Below are 19,266 nucleotides of genomic sequence, written 5' to 3' on the forward strand. Positions count from 1 at the left end.
TGACCAGATTTTAAAATCGATGACAAATTGCATCCATACACCATGGCAGGACTGGGTTTGACTGACAGAATCTGAGGTTCTGTGACTGACAATACACACGAAACGCAGCTGGAGGAAGAGACAGAAGCGAGTTGATAAGATCATTGAAAGCGAGAGCACCGAGGGCATGGGAGAGAAAGATAAGGGGGAGAGCGTGTGGCAAAAGAGAGAGACGACAAGCTCTCATCTCTCGCTGTGGTTCTGCTGCAAGCCTATAGGATGCACTCCAGTGAAATCTTCTCTGAAGGGTTCCTATTTCAGCGACAGCCTCACACTGGCTGCTTTCACTGTGCCAATACAGCAAATTAAATAACACTTTACTAAGAAGGCTAGAGAGGGACGGAGAGCTGGATTGAAAGAGGGAGGAAAGGAAGAGCTAAGTGCTGATGGGACGGTGATGAAGACTGGATTTAGGATAATTACTCCTCAGAGCGCTTCCCTGCGTCCTCTCTCATTCGTTCGCCTTAGTTCCCCCCTCCGCTCTCATTATTTGGAGATGCTCGCCTGATGACAGTATCTGAGCTGGCTGTCACTTATTAAAAAATGAAAATTGCTTCAGATGAGTTTATTAAACTCATCTCTCCCCCTCGGTCTCTCCGTTCTTTCCAAGACAGAACAGCACGCTGAGATGAAAGGATCCTCATCTTGTTGGAAATGGCCGTAAAAGATGTTCAAATTGTTGGAGACGAGTGGAAAATAATAAATCACATAACAATTGATTGCGAGTTCTTTTCTTTGGCAGGGGAATTTGTATGACACGAGAAGCAAAATCAATCGGCATCGATATATCAAAATACTTCATCTGTTCTAAATCCATTTGCTGACATTATACTATTAACTCAAAGGCTTACGGTGTAATTAATGAAAGTTGCATTAAGAGCGGCCCCAGCCATTAGTTCAGAGAGAGGAGTTGACTTTAATGAGAGTCTTTTATCATACGGAAAGACAGAAAGTACACTGAAGAAGTAGAAATAGTGCACTTTCATTATAGGTTAAGCGTTACAACCATTGACATGCACTTTTGATTTTTTTAAATGAAATGTTAACTCCATAAACAACATTCACACAAGACACCTTCTATTCAATTTCAACTTAAATACAGTAAAAATTACATATTTCACAAATTTGAAAAATACATATATCACTCAAAATCTTGCTTATATGTGTAGATTATGCCATAATAAGATTTGGTAACACTTTACAATAAGGTTGGATTTGTTAGTTAACATGAACTAACAATGAGCAATACTCGAACAGCATTTATTAATCTTAAATGATTAGTCCATTTTCTTAAAAAAAATCCAGATAATTTACTCACCACCATGCCATCCAAAACGTCGATGTCTTTCTTTGTTCAGTCGCGAAGAAATTATGTTTTTTTGAGGAAAACACCTCGTGATTCTTCTCACTCTAATGGACTTCAATGGACCCCAACACTCAACTGTTTTAATGCAGTTTAAAATTGCAGTTTAAAAGGACTCCAAACAACCCCAAACGAGGCATAAGGGTCCCATCCAGCGAAACGAAAAAAGTAAAAAATATGCACTTTCAAACCACTGTTTCTCATCGATCTCCGGTCCCGTGACGCGGCAGCGCAACCTCACGCAATACGCCATCATGCCGAAAGGTCACGGTTAACGTATGCGAAACTTCGCCCCAGTGTTTACAAATGTGGAGAAAGAGGATCGTTCCGATGTTGTTGTATGTCGAATGATACTAATTAATGTCTTTGTGTCAGTTTATTGTTTAAAATGGTCTGCAAATGTGCGTTTCATATATGTAACACATGACCTTTCGACGTCATTACGCAACCACGCAAGGTCGCGCTGGCGCGCCACACAGCTGAAGGAAGAAGAGAAGTTGTGGTTTAAAAGTGGACACTTTCAATTTTCTTGTCAAAAATGACAATCTCTTCGCTAGATAAGACCCTCATGCCCCGCCCGGGATCATTTAGAGTCCCCCGAAACTCAATTTTAGTGTTACGTGTTGGGGTCCATTAAAGTCCATCAAAATGAGAAAAATCCTGGAATGCCCTCCCCAAAAAACATAATTTCTTCTCGACTGAACAAAGAAAGACATCAACATTTTGGATGACATGGTGGTGAGTAAATTATCTGGATTTTTTTTTTTTAAGAAAATGGACTAATCCTTTAAAGTTAAATTCAACATTTACTCCACTCTAATTTTCATCCAAGCATTAGATCGGGCACAGCCACTGGGTTAAATTAACTCAGAAAATGTTTATTTTTTACCTAACAATGGGTTAAAACCCAGCATAGGTTAAATTACAACTCAACAGGCTGGGTTCGTCCCTATTTGACCAAATGCTGGAATGAAATAAAAATCAAAGTTGTATCGGATAACATTACAGTAGTTCATTCACAATGAACAAACATCAGTATTATTGGTATTTTTATTATTAATAAAGATAATTGCATGCTATTCAATTATATTGCGCATTGTTAGTTCACATTATGCATTTACTTATGCATGTTAATGAATGAAACCTTATTGTAATGTATTACCCTTGATTTCTATGAAAATAACAGAATTTCAGAGAAAGATGTTTAATGAATAGCACATTGCGACAATGTTTAAATAATAGTTCACCCCTTAATGAAAATGTCATTATCATTTACTGACCCTCAACCCACATGATTTTCTTTCTTCCTTCACAAACAAATGTGTTATACAGTAGGTTCACACTTTTTTTTCTATTCAGTACAATAAAAGTAAGTATGGTGACCTGTGAAAAATGACTCGAGTGTGGAATGACACGAGTGCAGTAAATGATGACAGATTTTTTTGGGTGAACTATTTCCTAAGCACAACTTAAACAACATCATGACTTCATCAGGAAACTTATAGCAGCAATACCTGAATTACATGTACTGTAGCAATGTTTGGGTGATATGAATGAATCAGACGGTGCCAGGCAGCTGTTATTATAGCTGTTGTTTGTCAGAACGCATCAGGTAAAAGCGAGACACACACTGATGTGGCGGAAAAGAGGCTTGAACTTGTGTGGCGTTTCCACAGCAACTATGACATCCTCTCATAATTTGCTCTTTGGTGGTGAACCTGCAGGTGAAAAACAGATCTAATAGAGCCGAGAGCACACAGATACATTACAATCACAAAAATATCCCAGACGCGCCAGACGTACATGAACACCGCTGGCACCGCAATATGTCATAACTGTGTATTAGCCCAAGAATTGTCTATGCAACATGTTACAGAAACATAAAGTGTCATCACAGTAGCAGTTTGTGAGCTTGTGAATATTTCATAAAGGCATAAAATTTAGTCATAAAATACTAAATTAGTCACTGTGGTGCTTTTTAATTCATTTCTTTTAACAACGTAAACACTGCATCCAATTAAAATGCTAATTCAGACGGTGTTAGTTTGTTAGCAGTGCGAGCCACACGCATACAGATATCACACAACAGTTGAGCGTAAGGTATAACTTTAAATTGCATGGTTTGTGCCCTCCGAAGAAAGCATAACAAACACAAATGCATTGACGTCACAGTCCGAACCATCTTTAAATGACATCTCGGTCTGGCCAGGAGGCTGTGCACATCATTGAAATGTACATATTAGTAATGCGATGACAGCACAGTTCCACCGGGTACACTGGGTTTTTATTTTTTTAAGGGTGATTATGAGATGATATAAAGCGCAAATAATGAAAATGACAGCTTCAATTCCTCACACGCTATGTTATAAACAGGTTAGCGGTGTAAAAGTAAAATTAAACGTTGAAACAAAATGTAAAAGTTAAATGTGACCTAATAAACAAGAGGGCAAGATTAATCTTCGAATGCATTCGCTGTAAAAGCCCTTCAGCATGGATACAAGTTACTGTAAAATGTGTGTGACAGACCTTGTGAGAAGTAGGCAGGCAGTCTTGTTTCATACAGCTCTTTGTCAGACTTCAGAAACACACAGAAGATGACCCGGTCCAACTGACAGCAGACGAAACAAGAAAGACCGAAATAAAAAATGAATGAACACTGAATAGCTCAAGCTGTGAATTTCCAGACAGTACTACACAGACACACTTTAAGCAACACTCGTACGCTTAATGATGCAATACCATCGACCGAAGAAAATAATTTCCATTTGTTCCCTGGTTTGTACAAACAAGCATGACAGGTGCAAAATTCTAGACTTCCATTGGAACTGCATTTTCGGCTGTTTTTGCAACAGAATTACTTTCGTGTGGACAAACCTAGTCATCCTTTAAACATTTTGTAGATTTTAGCACTAATATGATCTCTCCCGTGGAAGGAAGGTCCCCTAGAAAAGACCACTCGGGTACAGTCGGTCAGCATAATGTAATGTATGGGCGTTTCTAGCTGGAAAGGCACCGTGCCAATGACCTAACTGTCCTTGACAGAACACCAGCACCAGTCCCAAATGCTTCGTGGTAAAAAAAAACATAAAAAGAATAGACTGAGATCCGTGCCAGCATCCCAGAACCTCCATCACCATGACAACAGAGGCGAGGGCAGGTGGGCTGTTCCTGCTTCTAATCATGTTCTTGTAACACATCATTGCATCCAGCCAGCACTCCTCCTCTGCCACTGAAATCTCTCTCTTTCTCTCTCTCAGCTTCTTTATCCCTCCCTCTCTATCGTTTTCTCTCTTTTCTTGTCAGCAGTAGTATTGTTATTTTCTTTCTCTTTTGCCAAATGTCTCTCTCTCTCTCTCTCTCTCTCTCTCTCATCCTGTATTGCTTTGTCTGTCTGATTCAGATTCAAATTCATGAAGCTTTATTGGCATGCTAAAAAATAGAAACAAGCGGATCGATGTTGAAGCATTGATACCAAAAAACCTGATGTTCAACAGACAGCATTGATCCTCGTGTAAAAATATTGAACTATAGTGTTTTAATTATTTATTTAGTATCAATGTGTGCATAACATAAGCCTCTAAATAAAAAGCAGTTTATTGGAGATATCTATATGTGACCCTGTCAGTAAAATCCAGGCTAAAGTCTCATAATCTAATTAAGATTAGGAGCATCAAAGTTTGATTTCAATCATTGATTTTAATCCTTGACATGACTTTACTTAGTCAATATTGAATATATCAAGGTTATTAGATAGGGTTTCACATGCAGGGTCAAATAATTGGCAACATTTACATTCAAGTATTCTGCAGACTTGTACATGTATTTAAGCTATACACTCACCTAAAGGATTATTAGGAACACCATACTAATACTGTGTTTGACCCCCTTTCGCCTTGAACTGCCTGAATTCTACATGGCATTGATTCAACAAGGTGCTGAAAGCATTCTTTAGAAATGTTGGCCCATATTGATAGGATAACATCTTGCAGTTCATGGAGATTTGTGGGATGCACATCCAGGGCACGAAGCTCCCGTTCCACCACATCCCAAAGATTCTCTATTGGGTTGAGATCTCGTCACTGTGGGGGCCATTTTAAATACAGTGAACTCATTGTCATGTTCAAGAAACCAATTTGAAATGATTTGAGCTTTGTGACATGGTGCATTATCCTGCTGGAAGGAGCCATCAGAGGATGGGTAGATGGTGGTCATAAAGGGATGGACATGTTCTGAAACAATGCTCAGGTAGGCCGTGGCATTTAAACGATGCCCAATTGGCACTAAGGGGCCTAAAGTGTGCCAAGCAAACATCCCCCACACCATAACACCACCACCACCACCACCACCAGCCTGCACAGTGGTTACAAGGCATGATGGATCGATGTTCTCATTCTGTTTATGCCAAATTCTGACGAAATCAAGACTCATCAGACCAGGCAACATTTTTCTAGTCTTCAACTGTCCAATTTTGGTGAGCTTGCGCAAATTGTAGTCACTTTTTCCTATTTGTAGTGGAGATGAGTGATACCCGGTGGGGCCTTCTGCTGTTATAGCCCTCTGCCTCAGGGTTGTGCGTGTTGTGGCTTCACAAATGCTTTGCTGCATACTGTACCTCGGTTGTAACGAGTGGTTATTTCAGTCAAAGTTGGTCTTCTATCAGATTGAATCAGTAAACCCATTCTCCTCTGACCTCTAACATCAACAAGGCATTTTTGCCCACAGGACTGCCGCATACTGGATGTTTTTCCCTTTTTACACCATTCTTTGTAAACCCTAGAAATGGTTGTGCGTGAAAATCCCAGTAACTGAGCAGATTGTGAAATACTCAGACGGGCAGTCTGGCACCAACAACCATGCCATGCTCAAAAATTGCTTAAATCACCTTTCTTTCCCATTCTGACATTCAGTTTGGAGTTCAGGGGATTGTCTTGACCAGGACCACACCCCTAAATGCATTGAAACAACTGCCATGTGATTGGTTGATTAGATAATTGCATTAATGAGAAATTGAACAGGTGTTCCTAATAATCCTTTAGGTGAGTGAACATTATTTCTATTTTACCCCATGGGGCCGTTGAATGCTTCATTTTGATTGGTTAAGAAATGTCCCATAGGTATACACTATATTTCGATAAACGCACACCTAACCTGTTAAATGTCTTAAAATAACCACCAGAACAATATTTGTGGTACCCGTAGTATGAGCAAAATAATTCACTCCGGTCTTTGAATTATTCGAAAATAATGCACACCCACTGTGTAACTCCGCTTCGCGTCGTGCCGCATTATCACCTTGGGTGTGCATTATTTTCAAATAATTCAATGGCCCGTCGTCAATAATTCCTTATATGCATGTTTCCTGGGTATCAAACCAAAAAGATGTTTGTTGTTGTCTCCCTGTTGAGAACAGGAAAAGGTACAGACAATCCCTAGTAATCATAATGCACATTTACACAATGCTCTTCTTGTTCTCTCCCCCTTTCTATATTTTGCTCTATTCGCTTTTCCTATCTCTCGCTGTTTTTCTCTGCGGGTTAGAAGAGCGGAGGGGTTAGCAGGCAGCAAAGCGCTGGTTAATTAGTGCGCTGTAATTAGGGTGTCTCTGTCATTTTGCATGTCTGTGGCGTAAAAGAAGGCGAGAGCAACTAAGCACACAGCTCGGAGCGAGATGAAAGCTCAGGACAGCAGACAGATCGGTGAGAAGATGTGAGGAGGGAAAAGCCACAGATGTGCTAAGGAAGCGGTGTGGAGTACGCAAAAGTTTTGTTTCATTTCCTGTTAAATCTTCTCATCACTCACATTGTGTCAATGTGCTTGTGGATATTTTTTGTATTTGTGCTCTTCTATGCAAGCACCTTTAGGAACCAATTAAAAGTGAGTTTATAGATACAGTATGTGTGTGCGCATGCTGACTCAAAAAAAGATAGTCCCTATGAAGCCACCATCTGTTTGCCATGGCGTGTTTTTCATAATTACAACAATGGGAAAAAAAGCACACCAATGGGGAAAAGAGACACACATGTAGTTGACACACCTTCTCATGGTTCTCCTCCAGGTATTCTCTTACTGTTTTCAGGGCAACTTCGACTGCTTGATCAGGAGGATATCCTGTATGACACACATTACCAAATACAGAAACACATCAGAAGGTATTTTAGATGATGCATTACATGCAATGCAAAAATCATTTTGTTAATCACTTTTTTATTTTGCTTTGTAGCAAATATCTAAACATAATTAAAAGAGACACATTCACTGAAAAAACTGGATTGGTTAAGATAATGAGACTTGTTTTCAGAAAATACATCTTCAATTAGGGTTCTTTTATTTTAGATTCCATTGACAAATTGTTTTTCATAAACCAATTAAGATTTATTTTTTATTCCAGGAAAAACTATTTGCTAATAGGACAAGAAGAATATACTTCCATTCAAGACATATTCTCTGAAAATAAGTCTTAATCTGTGATGCAATTTTACTGTTTAAGTAAATGTATCTTGTTTTAAGGAAATTTAGATATGTTACTAGAAAAAATACAAAATAATACACAGGACGTTTTTCTTAAAACTTTTAGGACTTTTTTAACAATATTAATATTTTATTTCAGATGATTAGTCCAGATGATGCATTTTTTATCATTTGTTTTAAAAATCATTTAACAAATTAGTTTAACAAAAGGTTCTTTATAGTGGAAAATTATTCTTCAGACTACATAAAGGAAATAATAAAATTATTTTATCTAAAACATTCGACTGAATTGTTCTTTGGGGAACTAAAAAAATTTGTTAACAGTGGTATTGGTAACCTACTAACCAACAGAAAATAAAACAAAGCACACCTAGAAAATGGAGACAGGACTGCATTTAGCTACGATTGGGCAAGTTATACATTTACTAGCAGTGCAGCTTGTAATTGCCAAACTAAATGCTGTGTGCACAGAAGAAGAAATGCTACATTTTAAATGCAGGCATTGTCCCATAGCATATATGGGGCGTGCAGTGGATAAAAATCAAGATGAGGAAAACCACTCTGCACAACCTGTTTTTTTTAAAGGGATAGTTCACCTTAAAATTAAAATTCTGTCATCATTTACTCATCCCCATGTTGTTCTAAACCTGTATGAATTTTTTTTTCTGATGAACACAAAAGAAGATATTTTGAGAAATGATGATAAACATACAGCAGATAGTGACCATTGACTTCCATAGTAGGAATTCAAAAATTTCAAAAAAGGAAAAAAATTGATGGAATTTATTGGCTACCATTAACTGTGTGCTGCATCCTTTATCAAAATATTTTCTTCATCATTTATTACAATGTTTCCAAAATACTTATTTTTCTACTATGGAAGTCAATGGTCACTATCTGCTGTGTGTTTACCATCATTTCTCAAAATAAATTATTTTGTGTTCATCAGAAAAAAGAAATTTCTACAGGTTTAAAACAACATGCAGTGTTTCCACTATATGCATTCTACCGTGGCAGCCCGCTACGCCTAAAACGTTCCTGCCACACCTAAAACGTTCCCGCCACACCTGCGGTTGTGGATAGAAGGAATACAGCAAACAAAATCTCGCCGGATAAGCACTGTTTAAAGCTTATTCTTCACCCAAACTTAACAGTCTAAACACAATATTTCACAGGATTTAGGATGTATATCTATCTCATTTAGCTAGGGCGACTGTTTTCATCCTAATCCTATCTCCAAATCTAATCTGAAACTTTTCGCCATTTGCTGTATCCCTTCTAGACAAAACCCACGGCGGAGGCTCGCAAAATCGAGCTTTCAGCCCTGACAGACTGGCTGTCTTAAAGAAATAAATTCCTTTATGGATTCGCGTTGATCACTCATTTATAAATTAATCTTCTAAAATATCATAATTTTCCCCATGGGTTTAGTTTCATGCGCAAATAGATTTAAATCAACAGAACATGATGATTAGGTCTCTGTTTGGAGAAATAAAAATAAAATAAATAAGCCTACACGAAATATGTTACACTTAAATAATTAGCAGATTGACAAAATGAATAAAAAAGTATTTGAGTTTCTGTTCTTTTTTGTGACGCGCTCTAAAACCAGCAGCAGAAAGCACATCATGTTTTTAATGATTTTAAATAAGCATAATGTTTTCTCCTTATTGTGAGTGTACACAAAGTTGTTATACACAAAGTTGTTGTTTTACGTTTATCTGTATGCCCATAAATTTAGGGTAATTTAAGGTGCAAGGTCATCACGCGTAAGCTATGCTATGCTATGCTGTTGATTTGCGGTGTGACCGGGGGTAGCAGCATCACACGTCTTATGTCAAACGGGCCGGGTGTGGAATAAAATTGCTGCTGATGTCGGATAACTGGTCGGGTGTTGTCGTTCACTGTGTGTGCGGATTATCAAACAGGATTTTGCAACAGGGAACTGTAATGCTAAACACGAGCACGAACGAGCATTTTCATTTTAAGGTGAACTATCCCTTTAAGAGTGTGATTCACAATGCCATAGAAGAACTATTTCTGGTTAAATGGTTCCATAAAGAACCTTTAACATCTCAAGAACCTTTCTGTTTCATAAAAGGTTCTTTGTGTTGAGAAGAGTTCTTTAAATTATAAAATTGCAAGGAGAAATGGTTATTTAAAGAACCTTTAACCGAACGGTTCTTTGAGGAACCAAAATGGTTCGCTGTGAAGAACCTTATAGGCACCTTTATTTTTAAGATTGCAAGTGCGTATGACAAACACATTTCTGAATGTACAAATGTAGTAACTCAGCTACAGGAGCAATGACTCCATCTGCATACATAGTACTTATAAATAAACAAACTGCTGTCTAAAATAGTTTTATATGAAGTGCAGAAAGTCACACCACAGACTGACAATTAAAGTGCTTCATATCAACCACCCATTTACACAAGCTACATCACACAGGAAAAAAATGACAACACCCCAGTATTATCACGGATATATGAACACACACGTTGCTTCAATAGCAGGGCTGTAATTATGATTGACTAAAAGGTGTCAGAGATCAACATGTTCACACCTTGTTAGCACCTCTCAATTCTACCAACATGGCACCAAATTCCTTGCATAAAGAATCTCCTAAGAAAAACCGATAGTGGTTGTTTTTGAAGAACTGAAGCTGTTCGCCAGGTTCATTTCTGAGTTTAATCTCGACACGTTTGGCTAAGAAGGAGGATTATAATCACAGTGACATGCTCTTGCTCCTAATCTCTTCTAATCTGACTGTCTAATCCCACCCTTAATCTGGAAATCCTCCGGCTATTGCAAGTGATATCCACTCCCAGAATTTCTTAAAAGAAGTCTCTACTAAATAAACACTTAAAAATAAGAGTAGGCTACACAATAAGGACACATCAAAGCTAAGAAATATTCTGTACCACAGATTACTTTGTTAATGAATTATCATAGGTTTTAATCCTAAACTGCTCTATTAAAAACTAGGGATGATACAAAATTTCTTTGCCGATACCGATATTTGATTACTTAAAATCACTTCTATTCAATTCAATTCAATTTTATTTATATAGCGCTTTTCACAATAGTTAATTGTTTCAAAGCAGCTTTATATTAATAGAAGCAGTAAAAGCACAGAAAAACAACAGATAGCACAACATAATACACGATAGCATAAGCAGTCAAATTTGCTGCGGCTATGACTCGACATTATAAGCGAGCGTATTACTAATGTAACGTCTAGAAGAGGAAGCTAAGTTAAGCCCACGAAGGCTGCCTCCCCGGGGTAAAAAACCTCCTAGGAGAAAAAAAATCCCGGGCTGTTTAGCCGAGGAAATAAAAAAAAGTCCTAGGAGGGAAAAACCCTTGGGAGATATATATGTATATACACACATATAAACGGATATCTGCCGATACCGATAGATTTCAGTAGTTTTGCCAGTAAGTGTTTTTTTGCATAATACATGTGTGTGTACTGTGTGTAATTATTATGTATATTTAACCACACACACATGCATATCATTTCAGAATTTTTTTATTTATATATAATTTTTTATTTATATATCATATAGAATATATAAAAATATAAATAAATATATATACACATGTAAATGTTTCTTAAATACATACATGAATGTGTGTGTATTTATATATACATAATAATTACACACAGCACACTCTCATATATTATATGGGTTCCTACACAATTTTCATTTCAAAATTCCATACTTTTCCAGACTCAAATTTCAAAACTTCCCTACAGATTTTTCTGACCATATTTAACTTGTTCTGATAAATTGCTTTTGAAAATTCAACTGCTAACAAGTATGTCAAGTTCAAAACATTTAGTATTGGCATTTTTGCTTTTTATTAGGATAGGAAAGTAGCTAGACAGGAAGTGAGGTGCGAGAGAGAGGGAGCGGAATGGGGAAAAGTCCATGAGCCAGGATTCAAACTCGGGTCTTCCGACGCACAACAGCGCTATGGTGACGCACTTATCCACAGCGCTATCGGCGCCGAGAAGTATGTTACACTCTGAGTCAAAACCTCTATGTAGGCTATCATGTTAAATTTGTATATTTGAAAATTGTGGCTACTGTTGCTCATACAAGTCAATTAACATCAAACCCAGTCAAGTTCAATACACAGTATTTTATTAAAACTGCAATGCTAAAACAGCAATGTTACTCATGTACAATTAACCAGAAAATTTGAAAATATAGAGCTAAAGTCAAATGACAATGTTTAATTGGCTGTTAGGTACAGCAAACTTGAAAAGACTGTTTAAACAATAGACTAATTATTAATAAAATATTTATTGCCTTTTGTGACCTTAACGAAAAAAATGCTAAATCAGTCACAATTTTTTAAAGGGTTATTAATTTACCCAAAATTTAAATTTCTATCATCATTTCCTTACCCTCATGTCACTCTAAACTAATAGACTTTTGTTAATCTTGGAAACACACATGAAGATATTTAAAGGATTAGTTCACCTCAAAATGAAGATGTCCTAATCATTTACTCACCCCAATGGCATCCAAGATGGCAACCAACTCAGTTGGTTGCTCAAAAACTTAAATTTATTTTTCACTGAATAAAGAAAGACATGGATATCTCAAATGGCATTGAGATAATTGATTAGGACATTTTTATCTTGGAGTGAACTAGTCCTTTAATAAAGGGAATGAAATCTATCCGATTTTTAAAAAAATATATTATTTTGGGTTAATATAATAAAGTCTTATGGTTTTGAAAGTCATGGGGGTGAATAAATGACAAACTTTCATATTGGGTGTACTATTCCTTTAAACAACTCCAGCACTGACTTATTTTTATCCTCAAAAATTTTAAGTCTTTGGCTAACCAGGCTTTATATTTAAGCCAGCCTTCGGAAAACTTGCATTTTCCCCTTTAGTTTGCCGTGAAGTCCATACTCAAATGTAAAAATCAAGGACAATGTTCCAGGTGTTTTTTAGTTAAGCAGTTTGAGGTAGGGGTGCTGTGATGGCAACTGCCGCCTAACAACCAATCACTGCAGACCTCCAGCAGATCAAGTGTAAAAACTATATTTTGGCAGTGCTGGCACACTGATCCAAACGACATGAAAAAATGGTTGTATATATAATGTATATATAATGTATATATATATATATATATAATGTATATATAATGTATATATATATATATATATATATATATATATATATATATATATATATATATATATATATATATATATATATATATATATATATATATATACACAACACACACACATTTAGAAATTATTAATTTTATATTTAGAAAACGAAATAGGGACAAAAGTCTGGAAATGTAAATATTTTTCCATACTCCGAAGTATTTTTCCATACTTTTCCAGACTTGGAAATTACTCAAAAATCAAATTCCATACTTTTCCAAACCCGTAGGAACCCTGTATTATGCAAAAAAACACTTTTATTTTGTATGCGATTAATTGCGATTAATCTTAGCACTACTTTTTACTCAAATTTTTATGTCTACAAATTCTAGAGCCATATTTTGCCATCCCTTTTGATTGCCAGGATATACTGTAAACTGCTGTTTTTAAACAATTGGCTGTTATATCCTATAGTGGAAAAAATGCTCTGCACTGATTGTAGGCAAAAATATCAGGGAATTGCTATTAAAAACTGTAAATTCACTATACAATTCACTCTAATCATTTACATTATAAAATTACAATTACAAATAAAATTGATTCTACAAAGTTAACTTTGAGACTCTACATTAAAGGAATATTCCATTTTCTTAAAAGAAAAATCCCGATAATTTACTCACCACCATGTCATCCAAAATGTTGATGTCTTTCTTTGTTCAGTCGAGAAGAAATTATGTTTTTTGAGAAAAACATTGCAGGATTTTTCTCATTTTAATGTACTTTAATAGAGCCCAACATTTAATACTTAACTCAACACTTAACAGGTTTTTTCAACGGAGTTTCAAAGGACTATAAACGATCCCAAATGAGGCATAAGGGACTCATCTAGCGAAACGATTGTCATTTTTGACAAGAAAAATAAAAAATATCCACTTTTAAACCACAACTTCTCGTCTAGATCCGGTCGTGATACGCCAGCGTGACCCCACGCAATACATCATGACGTCAAGAGGTCACAGAGGATGAACGCGAAACTCCGCCCCAGTGTTTACAAATGTGTTGAAAGAGGACCGTTCCTACGTTGTTGTATGTCAATTGATACTAATTAATGTCTTTGTGTCAGTTTATTGTTTACAATGGTCCGCAAATGTGCGTTTTATATATGTAACACGTGACCTCCCTACGTCACTACGCATTTACGTTAGGTCGCGCTGGACCGGACCTAGACGAAAAGGTGTGGTTTAAAAGTGGATATTTTTTATTTTTCTTGTCAAAAATGACAATCGTTTTGCTAGATAAGACCCTTATGCCTCGTTTGTGATCGTTTATAGTCCTTTGAAAATCCGTTGAAAAAAACTGTTATGTGTTGAGTTAAGTATTAAATGTTGGGCTCTATTAAAGTCCATTAAAATAAGAAAAATCCTGCAGTGTTTTCCTCAAAAAACATAATTTCTTCTCGACTGAACAAAGAAAGACATCAACATTTTGGATGACATGGTGGTGAGTAAATTATCTGGATTTTTCTTTAAAGAAAATGGAATATTCCTTTAAGGCTTTCTTTTCATTAATATTGCTTAATGCATTAGCTAACATGAACTATCAATGAGCCATATATTTTTGCAGCATTTACTAATCTCTGTTTGGTTATCTTTTAGTGTTGGTTAAAACTAAAACAGTTGAAACAGTTCATTGTTTGTTCATGTTAGTTCATTGCATTTACTAAACATACAACTTTTGATTTTAAAAATGTTTTTGTAAAACTAACATTTACCCAAATTAAAGCATAAATGCTGTAAAAGTATTTCCCAGTTCATGCATGATAAGATCTTATTGTAAAATGTTACCAAAATCTTTAAACTTACCGTATACTCCAGTAGAGATGCAGGGAAAAGCCTAGACGAAAACATCAAATGCCAATGAACATCAATGAATACCTAATTAAAACACTTATTCACACTTTAAATGATATAACATTTATTATATATAAACTCCGAAGTGCTTCTCTAAATAAATGTGCGTAATAATAATAATAAAAAAGTAAAACAAAGCACTTAGAGTTGTACCTATTTAAAGGAAGCAACAACAATAGCTTTTACAAGGGAAAGCGGATGTAAATTGATAAATTACAACCCATTAAAGATACAATCCATTACTAATGACACTGGCCTACTTGCGTTCCAGAACTAAAGAGCTTAAAACAAAAGCTTTACTTTAAAACAAATGAAGCGAGTCACATTTAGTTCCTGCTGCTTTTAAAGGTATTAGGTTACGATACTACTTGCATCCTGTAAATAGGACTTTGAATTAATTACAAGGACAGTTTGATTCAAAAATAAATTACCCACCCCGTTTTGTTATAAACATGCGTGGTATTTTGTATAACTGTATGTGAACACGAAATGAGTTTTGAGGTGCATGTCCTACAGGCATTTCATCATGCAATAAAAGAGAATAAAGATGGGATGCTTCAAAAGTGACAATTTTTTTCTATTTATAGCAAGAGAGTGGCACGATCAAATATTCCCTATTATGTCCCAGAGATAAAAGAAACCCATACAGGTTTTAAACAACATGATGGTGAATAAAGCAAAGCATGACAGAATATAAACTTTTGGGTGAACTGTTACCCTTAAAGCTTAAAATGCTTCACTTGGGAGAAATAGTTTATCCTACAAAAAAAAAAAAAACACTAGCAAAAGATCTTAGCTATTCCTGTCTGTATTTATATCCTTGCCTGTGCACTGTGTTAAAAAAATTTATACATCCAGTAACCTGTCATCAAATAAATCAATCGCTGAAAGAAATAAAACTGGAAAAGCTCTCAACTGTTTTAGTAGATTCATATAAAATTTGTAAGGGCACCGGAGGAGTGCGAGTTATGTACTGTGTTATGACTAAAACAGCAGCATTTTGATTATTAAACCTTCACCGTGATATGAAATTCGAGTAATACAGCTTGATGTGTTAACTCTATGTACTTATTTGAGACGAGGTCATATTTAGCATTCAGTGTGTGTGTGTGTGTGTGTGTGTGTCAATATTGCATACATATTTTTAAGTTTAGGTTCATTGTTTATTTTTATTTTAAGCGCTTGTGTTTCTTTTTTGCATTTTTACAAATATATAATCAGCATCATCAACATTGCATGAATCTGAATATGAGTGTGAGTGACTCTTACCACAGTCCGCAGGTGGTTTTTAGTTGCTGTTTGTAGGCAGTTATAATAGCAGTTTCTCAGGGCTTCTTTATCTTTCTCCCCCACTGAACCGTGGACTATCGGCCCCACAGTGTGAATAACATCTATGAAAGTGAATAGCAAAATATGTCTGGTTAGGAAATCAGAAAATATGTGAAATATCTTTTATAACCAAAGCTTCCTGTCTAATATCTTTCTTTTTATTCAGGCACATGTATTTCATATTGAATATATGCAATAGGCTTTTTATTCGTTCTTCTCTATTCACTAATGCTTCTTCACTGTTTGTTGTTCTTGTCTCTGCCATCTGTTTCTCAATTAGTGAAGCCCCACTTGTCTCAGTCCTGCATCCTCCAGCTCAATTTCCTCTTTCCTTCTCTCATTTACACTCAGCTCAACTATAAACACGTCCAGATCGCCCAATCGTGACCTGCTAAGTGGACTTCACAAAAATTGGGTCATTTTAAGTGTCATTTTAAATCCTAGAGGACACACTATATATGCTTCATCTGAACGGCACTGCAAACAGAATAGAAAACAGTCAAGAGCATAAGATCTTAAGAACCTAAGATGCTACAAAAGGTTATCTACAACGATGCCATAGTAGAACCATTTTAGTGTTCCCAAGGAACCATTTAGCCCAAAATAATCATTTCTATCTTATCTTTTTATAGTTTAAAGAAAAAAAATTCACTAGAAAGAACAGAAATCACTCAAGCCCGGAGTATAGTTTTCATGGTCAAATGCACAGCCTTGCAAAGTGTAGTTTATTTGACTCATAAGTGTACGCATATGTTCGACGCATTCGTGTTACGATAAAATGTGACCCGTGCTGGCAAAATGAGTCGAAATGCGCACAGTGTAATTTTGAGCTAGAAATAAGTACATTAAAATAAGTCATTATGCCCCAGTCATTAAACATCTTAAATGATCTTTATTTGTACGTTTTCTAAAGAAGTGTTTTTTCGGTTTATAAACAAGCAGGAATTATAAAATAGAGTGCAGGACTTGCTTGATGTTAAAATAGTTATTAAGAGAGATAAAGTTTGGGATTTGATTAATGTTAAAAAGTTATTAAAAAAGATAAGTTTGGGATTTGATTGATGTTAAAAATATATTAAAAGAGATAAAGTTTGGGATTTGATTTGAGTGATTCACGTAGATATAATCTGTTATGTCCTCAATGAATGTTTGGTTAACTGTTGGGGAAAAATATCTGTTGTGTAACGTTATATTAGGGACTGTTTACACTTGGTATGAAGATGTGTTTTCATCGATCGGATCACAAGTGGACGAGAGAGACACATTACGTTTACACTTGGCATTTTAATCCGTCTCTTTTGTCCACTTTCGACCGCTTCGGTCCTGAATACTGTGAGGGGGTGGTCTGTGAGACGGTGGGCGAGTCTCTCTGCTGTCATTCAAACGCGAGCGGGAGTAATTATGAGTTTATATGGACGCAAACTAATATTATGTCGGAGTCCGCTGCTTGTTTAGTAAGTAAACATGCTGCACAGAGTTTTGTACGTGTATATGTTAGAGCTTTCTTTGAATTTTCAGCGCAATTGATGAAATAGGATCGCGCAACTTTCACACGCTTTCAAAATGAAACTACGGAGATCAGCTGCTTAGATTTATCAATGAAAGGCTAAAAATAGCACGGTTCAACATGTGTTCACGCCAGAAGTCAGAAAAGACGTAAAACTTGTGTTTAGTACTTCAGATTAGATAAATGGGCGGAGAGAAGGCGGTCGCGTGTGGCTGTTCGAACACATTCAACCACATGTGCGTTTACACAAGCTCACAAAAGCAATCCGATTGAAAGTGTTTTCGACTACCTCTGAATGTGGTTGATAGTGGTCGAAAGTGGACGAGCTTAAAACGTTTTGAACACCGTTTACACCTGGCATTAATGTCGTCCACTTGTGATCAGATCGATGAAAACGCATGTTAATGCCAAGTGTAAACAACCTCTTAGATCCTTGCATTACAGTAGATTTTAAGGTATGAATGGGGTGATTTTGCTTTTGAACCTTCAAAAATTTCTCAAAATTGACTTTGCTGACTCTATCAACTTCAACTCAACTTAAATTTTTTTAAGAGAGAATGTCAAAATACAAATAACATTTTTTGGAAAATTTGCTCATTCTGACTCAATTTGCCAGCACGGGTAACTTAATCAACTTTTTCAACACAGCTACCAGATCCATGTACTATAGTGGTATAAAGTGACCAGATACATATATTCGTATATTAGTATATTATATTAGTGAAACCAAACGCAACAACCAGACATTTTGATGCTGGTAAACCATTTTTATAAACTTTCTGAGTTGCTAACACGTTAGAACTAATGGGGAATAACACCACTTCCGTTGCCAAAATGCGCACGCAGGCTATGTGATCACGTGCGTTGTAAAAGGATCTATACGCGGACCCTTGCAAAAAAGTGGACCATACTTTGGCCCAGAGTCCTGCAATGGGTCAGGTACCCGTGGTTACCCGCAGATACCCACATAAAAGTACCCATCACGTCACCACCATTGTGACAGTGCGCGACCTTTGTTGATGCTTCTTGTAGCCTAGTTGGAGCAAGCGTTGCAGGAGTTGCATAAAGTTTTGCCGTTGATAGCCGGAAACTGGTAAAATCTTCTCTTAGAAAGCATTTCGAGACTTGTAGGACAAAACAGTCTCACGGCAAGTCGTGTTATAGTATATTTTGATTAATTTATTTGTGTTTGATGACATGAATTTCCACTGTTTTTCGTGTCTCTGGAGACTAATGTCTTTTTCGTCCTTCCCAGCATGAATTTCTAACAATGGCTGTTCGTGTCTGTGGCACAACTTTCTTTATCGTGTCATTTTATATTTTGTTTTCTCATCGTTCTTTCCAATTTTTAAATCATTGGCGCTTGGAGTTAGGGTTAGATTTCGGGGTTTGCGTTAGGATGTAATTTTATGCATTGGTTTTTACATGTTTTTCGTCCGCTTTTAAAACTATTCTCACCTGGAGTTGGGGTTAGAGTTGGGGTTTAAGTTAGGAAGTCCCAGAAAGT

The 19,266-nt window shown here is 36.3% G+C and overlaps 1 protein-coding gene across 3 annotated transcripts in view; it reads right to left on the bottom strand.

The window, feature by feature from the left end:
- Nucleotides 1-2,590: 2,590 nt before the first annotated feature.
- macrod1 (mono-ADP ribosylhydrolase 1) overlaps nt 2,591-19,266 on the bottom strand; it is a 72,548-nt gene continuing 55,872 nt past the window's right edge. For 2 of the 3 annotated variants that reach the window (XM_055179041.2, XM_055179043.2), the window contains 5 exons: nt 16,193-16,314; nt 14,876-14,906; nt 7,437-7,510; nt 3,929-4,010; nt 2,591-3,120 (listed from right to left, as the gene is read on the bottom strand). In XM_055179041.2, coding sequence (XP_055035016.1) covers nt 3,095-3,120; nt 3,929-4,010; nt 7,437-7,510; nt 14,876-14,906; nt 16,193-16,314 — 335 coding nt within the window. In that variant the 3' untranslated portion in view covers nt 2,591-3,094. The remainder of the gene's footprint in view (nt 3,121-3,928; nt 4,011-7,436; nt 7,511-14,875; nt 14,907-16,192; nt 16,315-19,266) is intronic. The other variant, XM_055179042.2, reaches the window with a different exon arrangement.

This window comes from Misgurnus anguillicaudatus, chromosome 16, assembly GCF_027580225.2.
Source record: "Misgurnus anguillicaudatus chromosome 16, ASM2758022v2, whole genome shotgun sequence".
Taxonomy (NCBI): domain Eukaryota; kingdom Metazoa; phylum Chordata; class Actinopteri; order Cypriniformes; family Cobitidae; genus Misgurnus; species Misgurnus anguillicaudatus.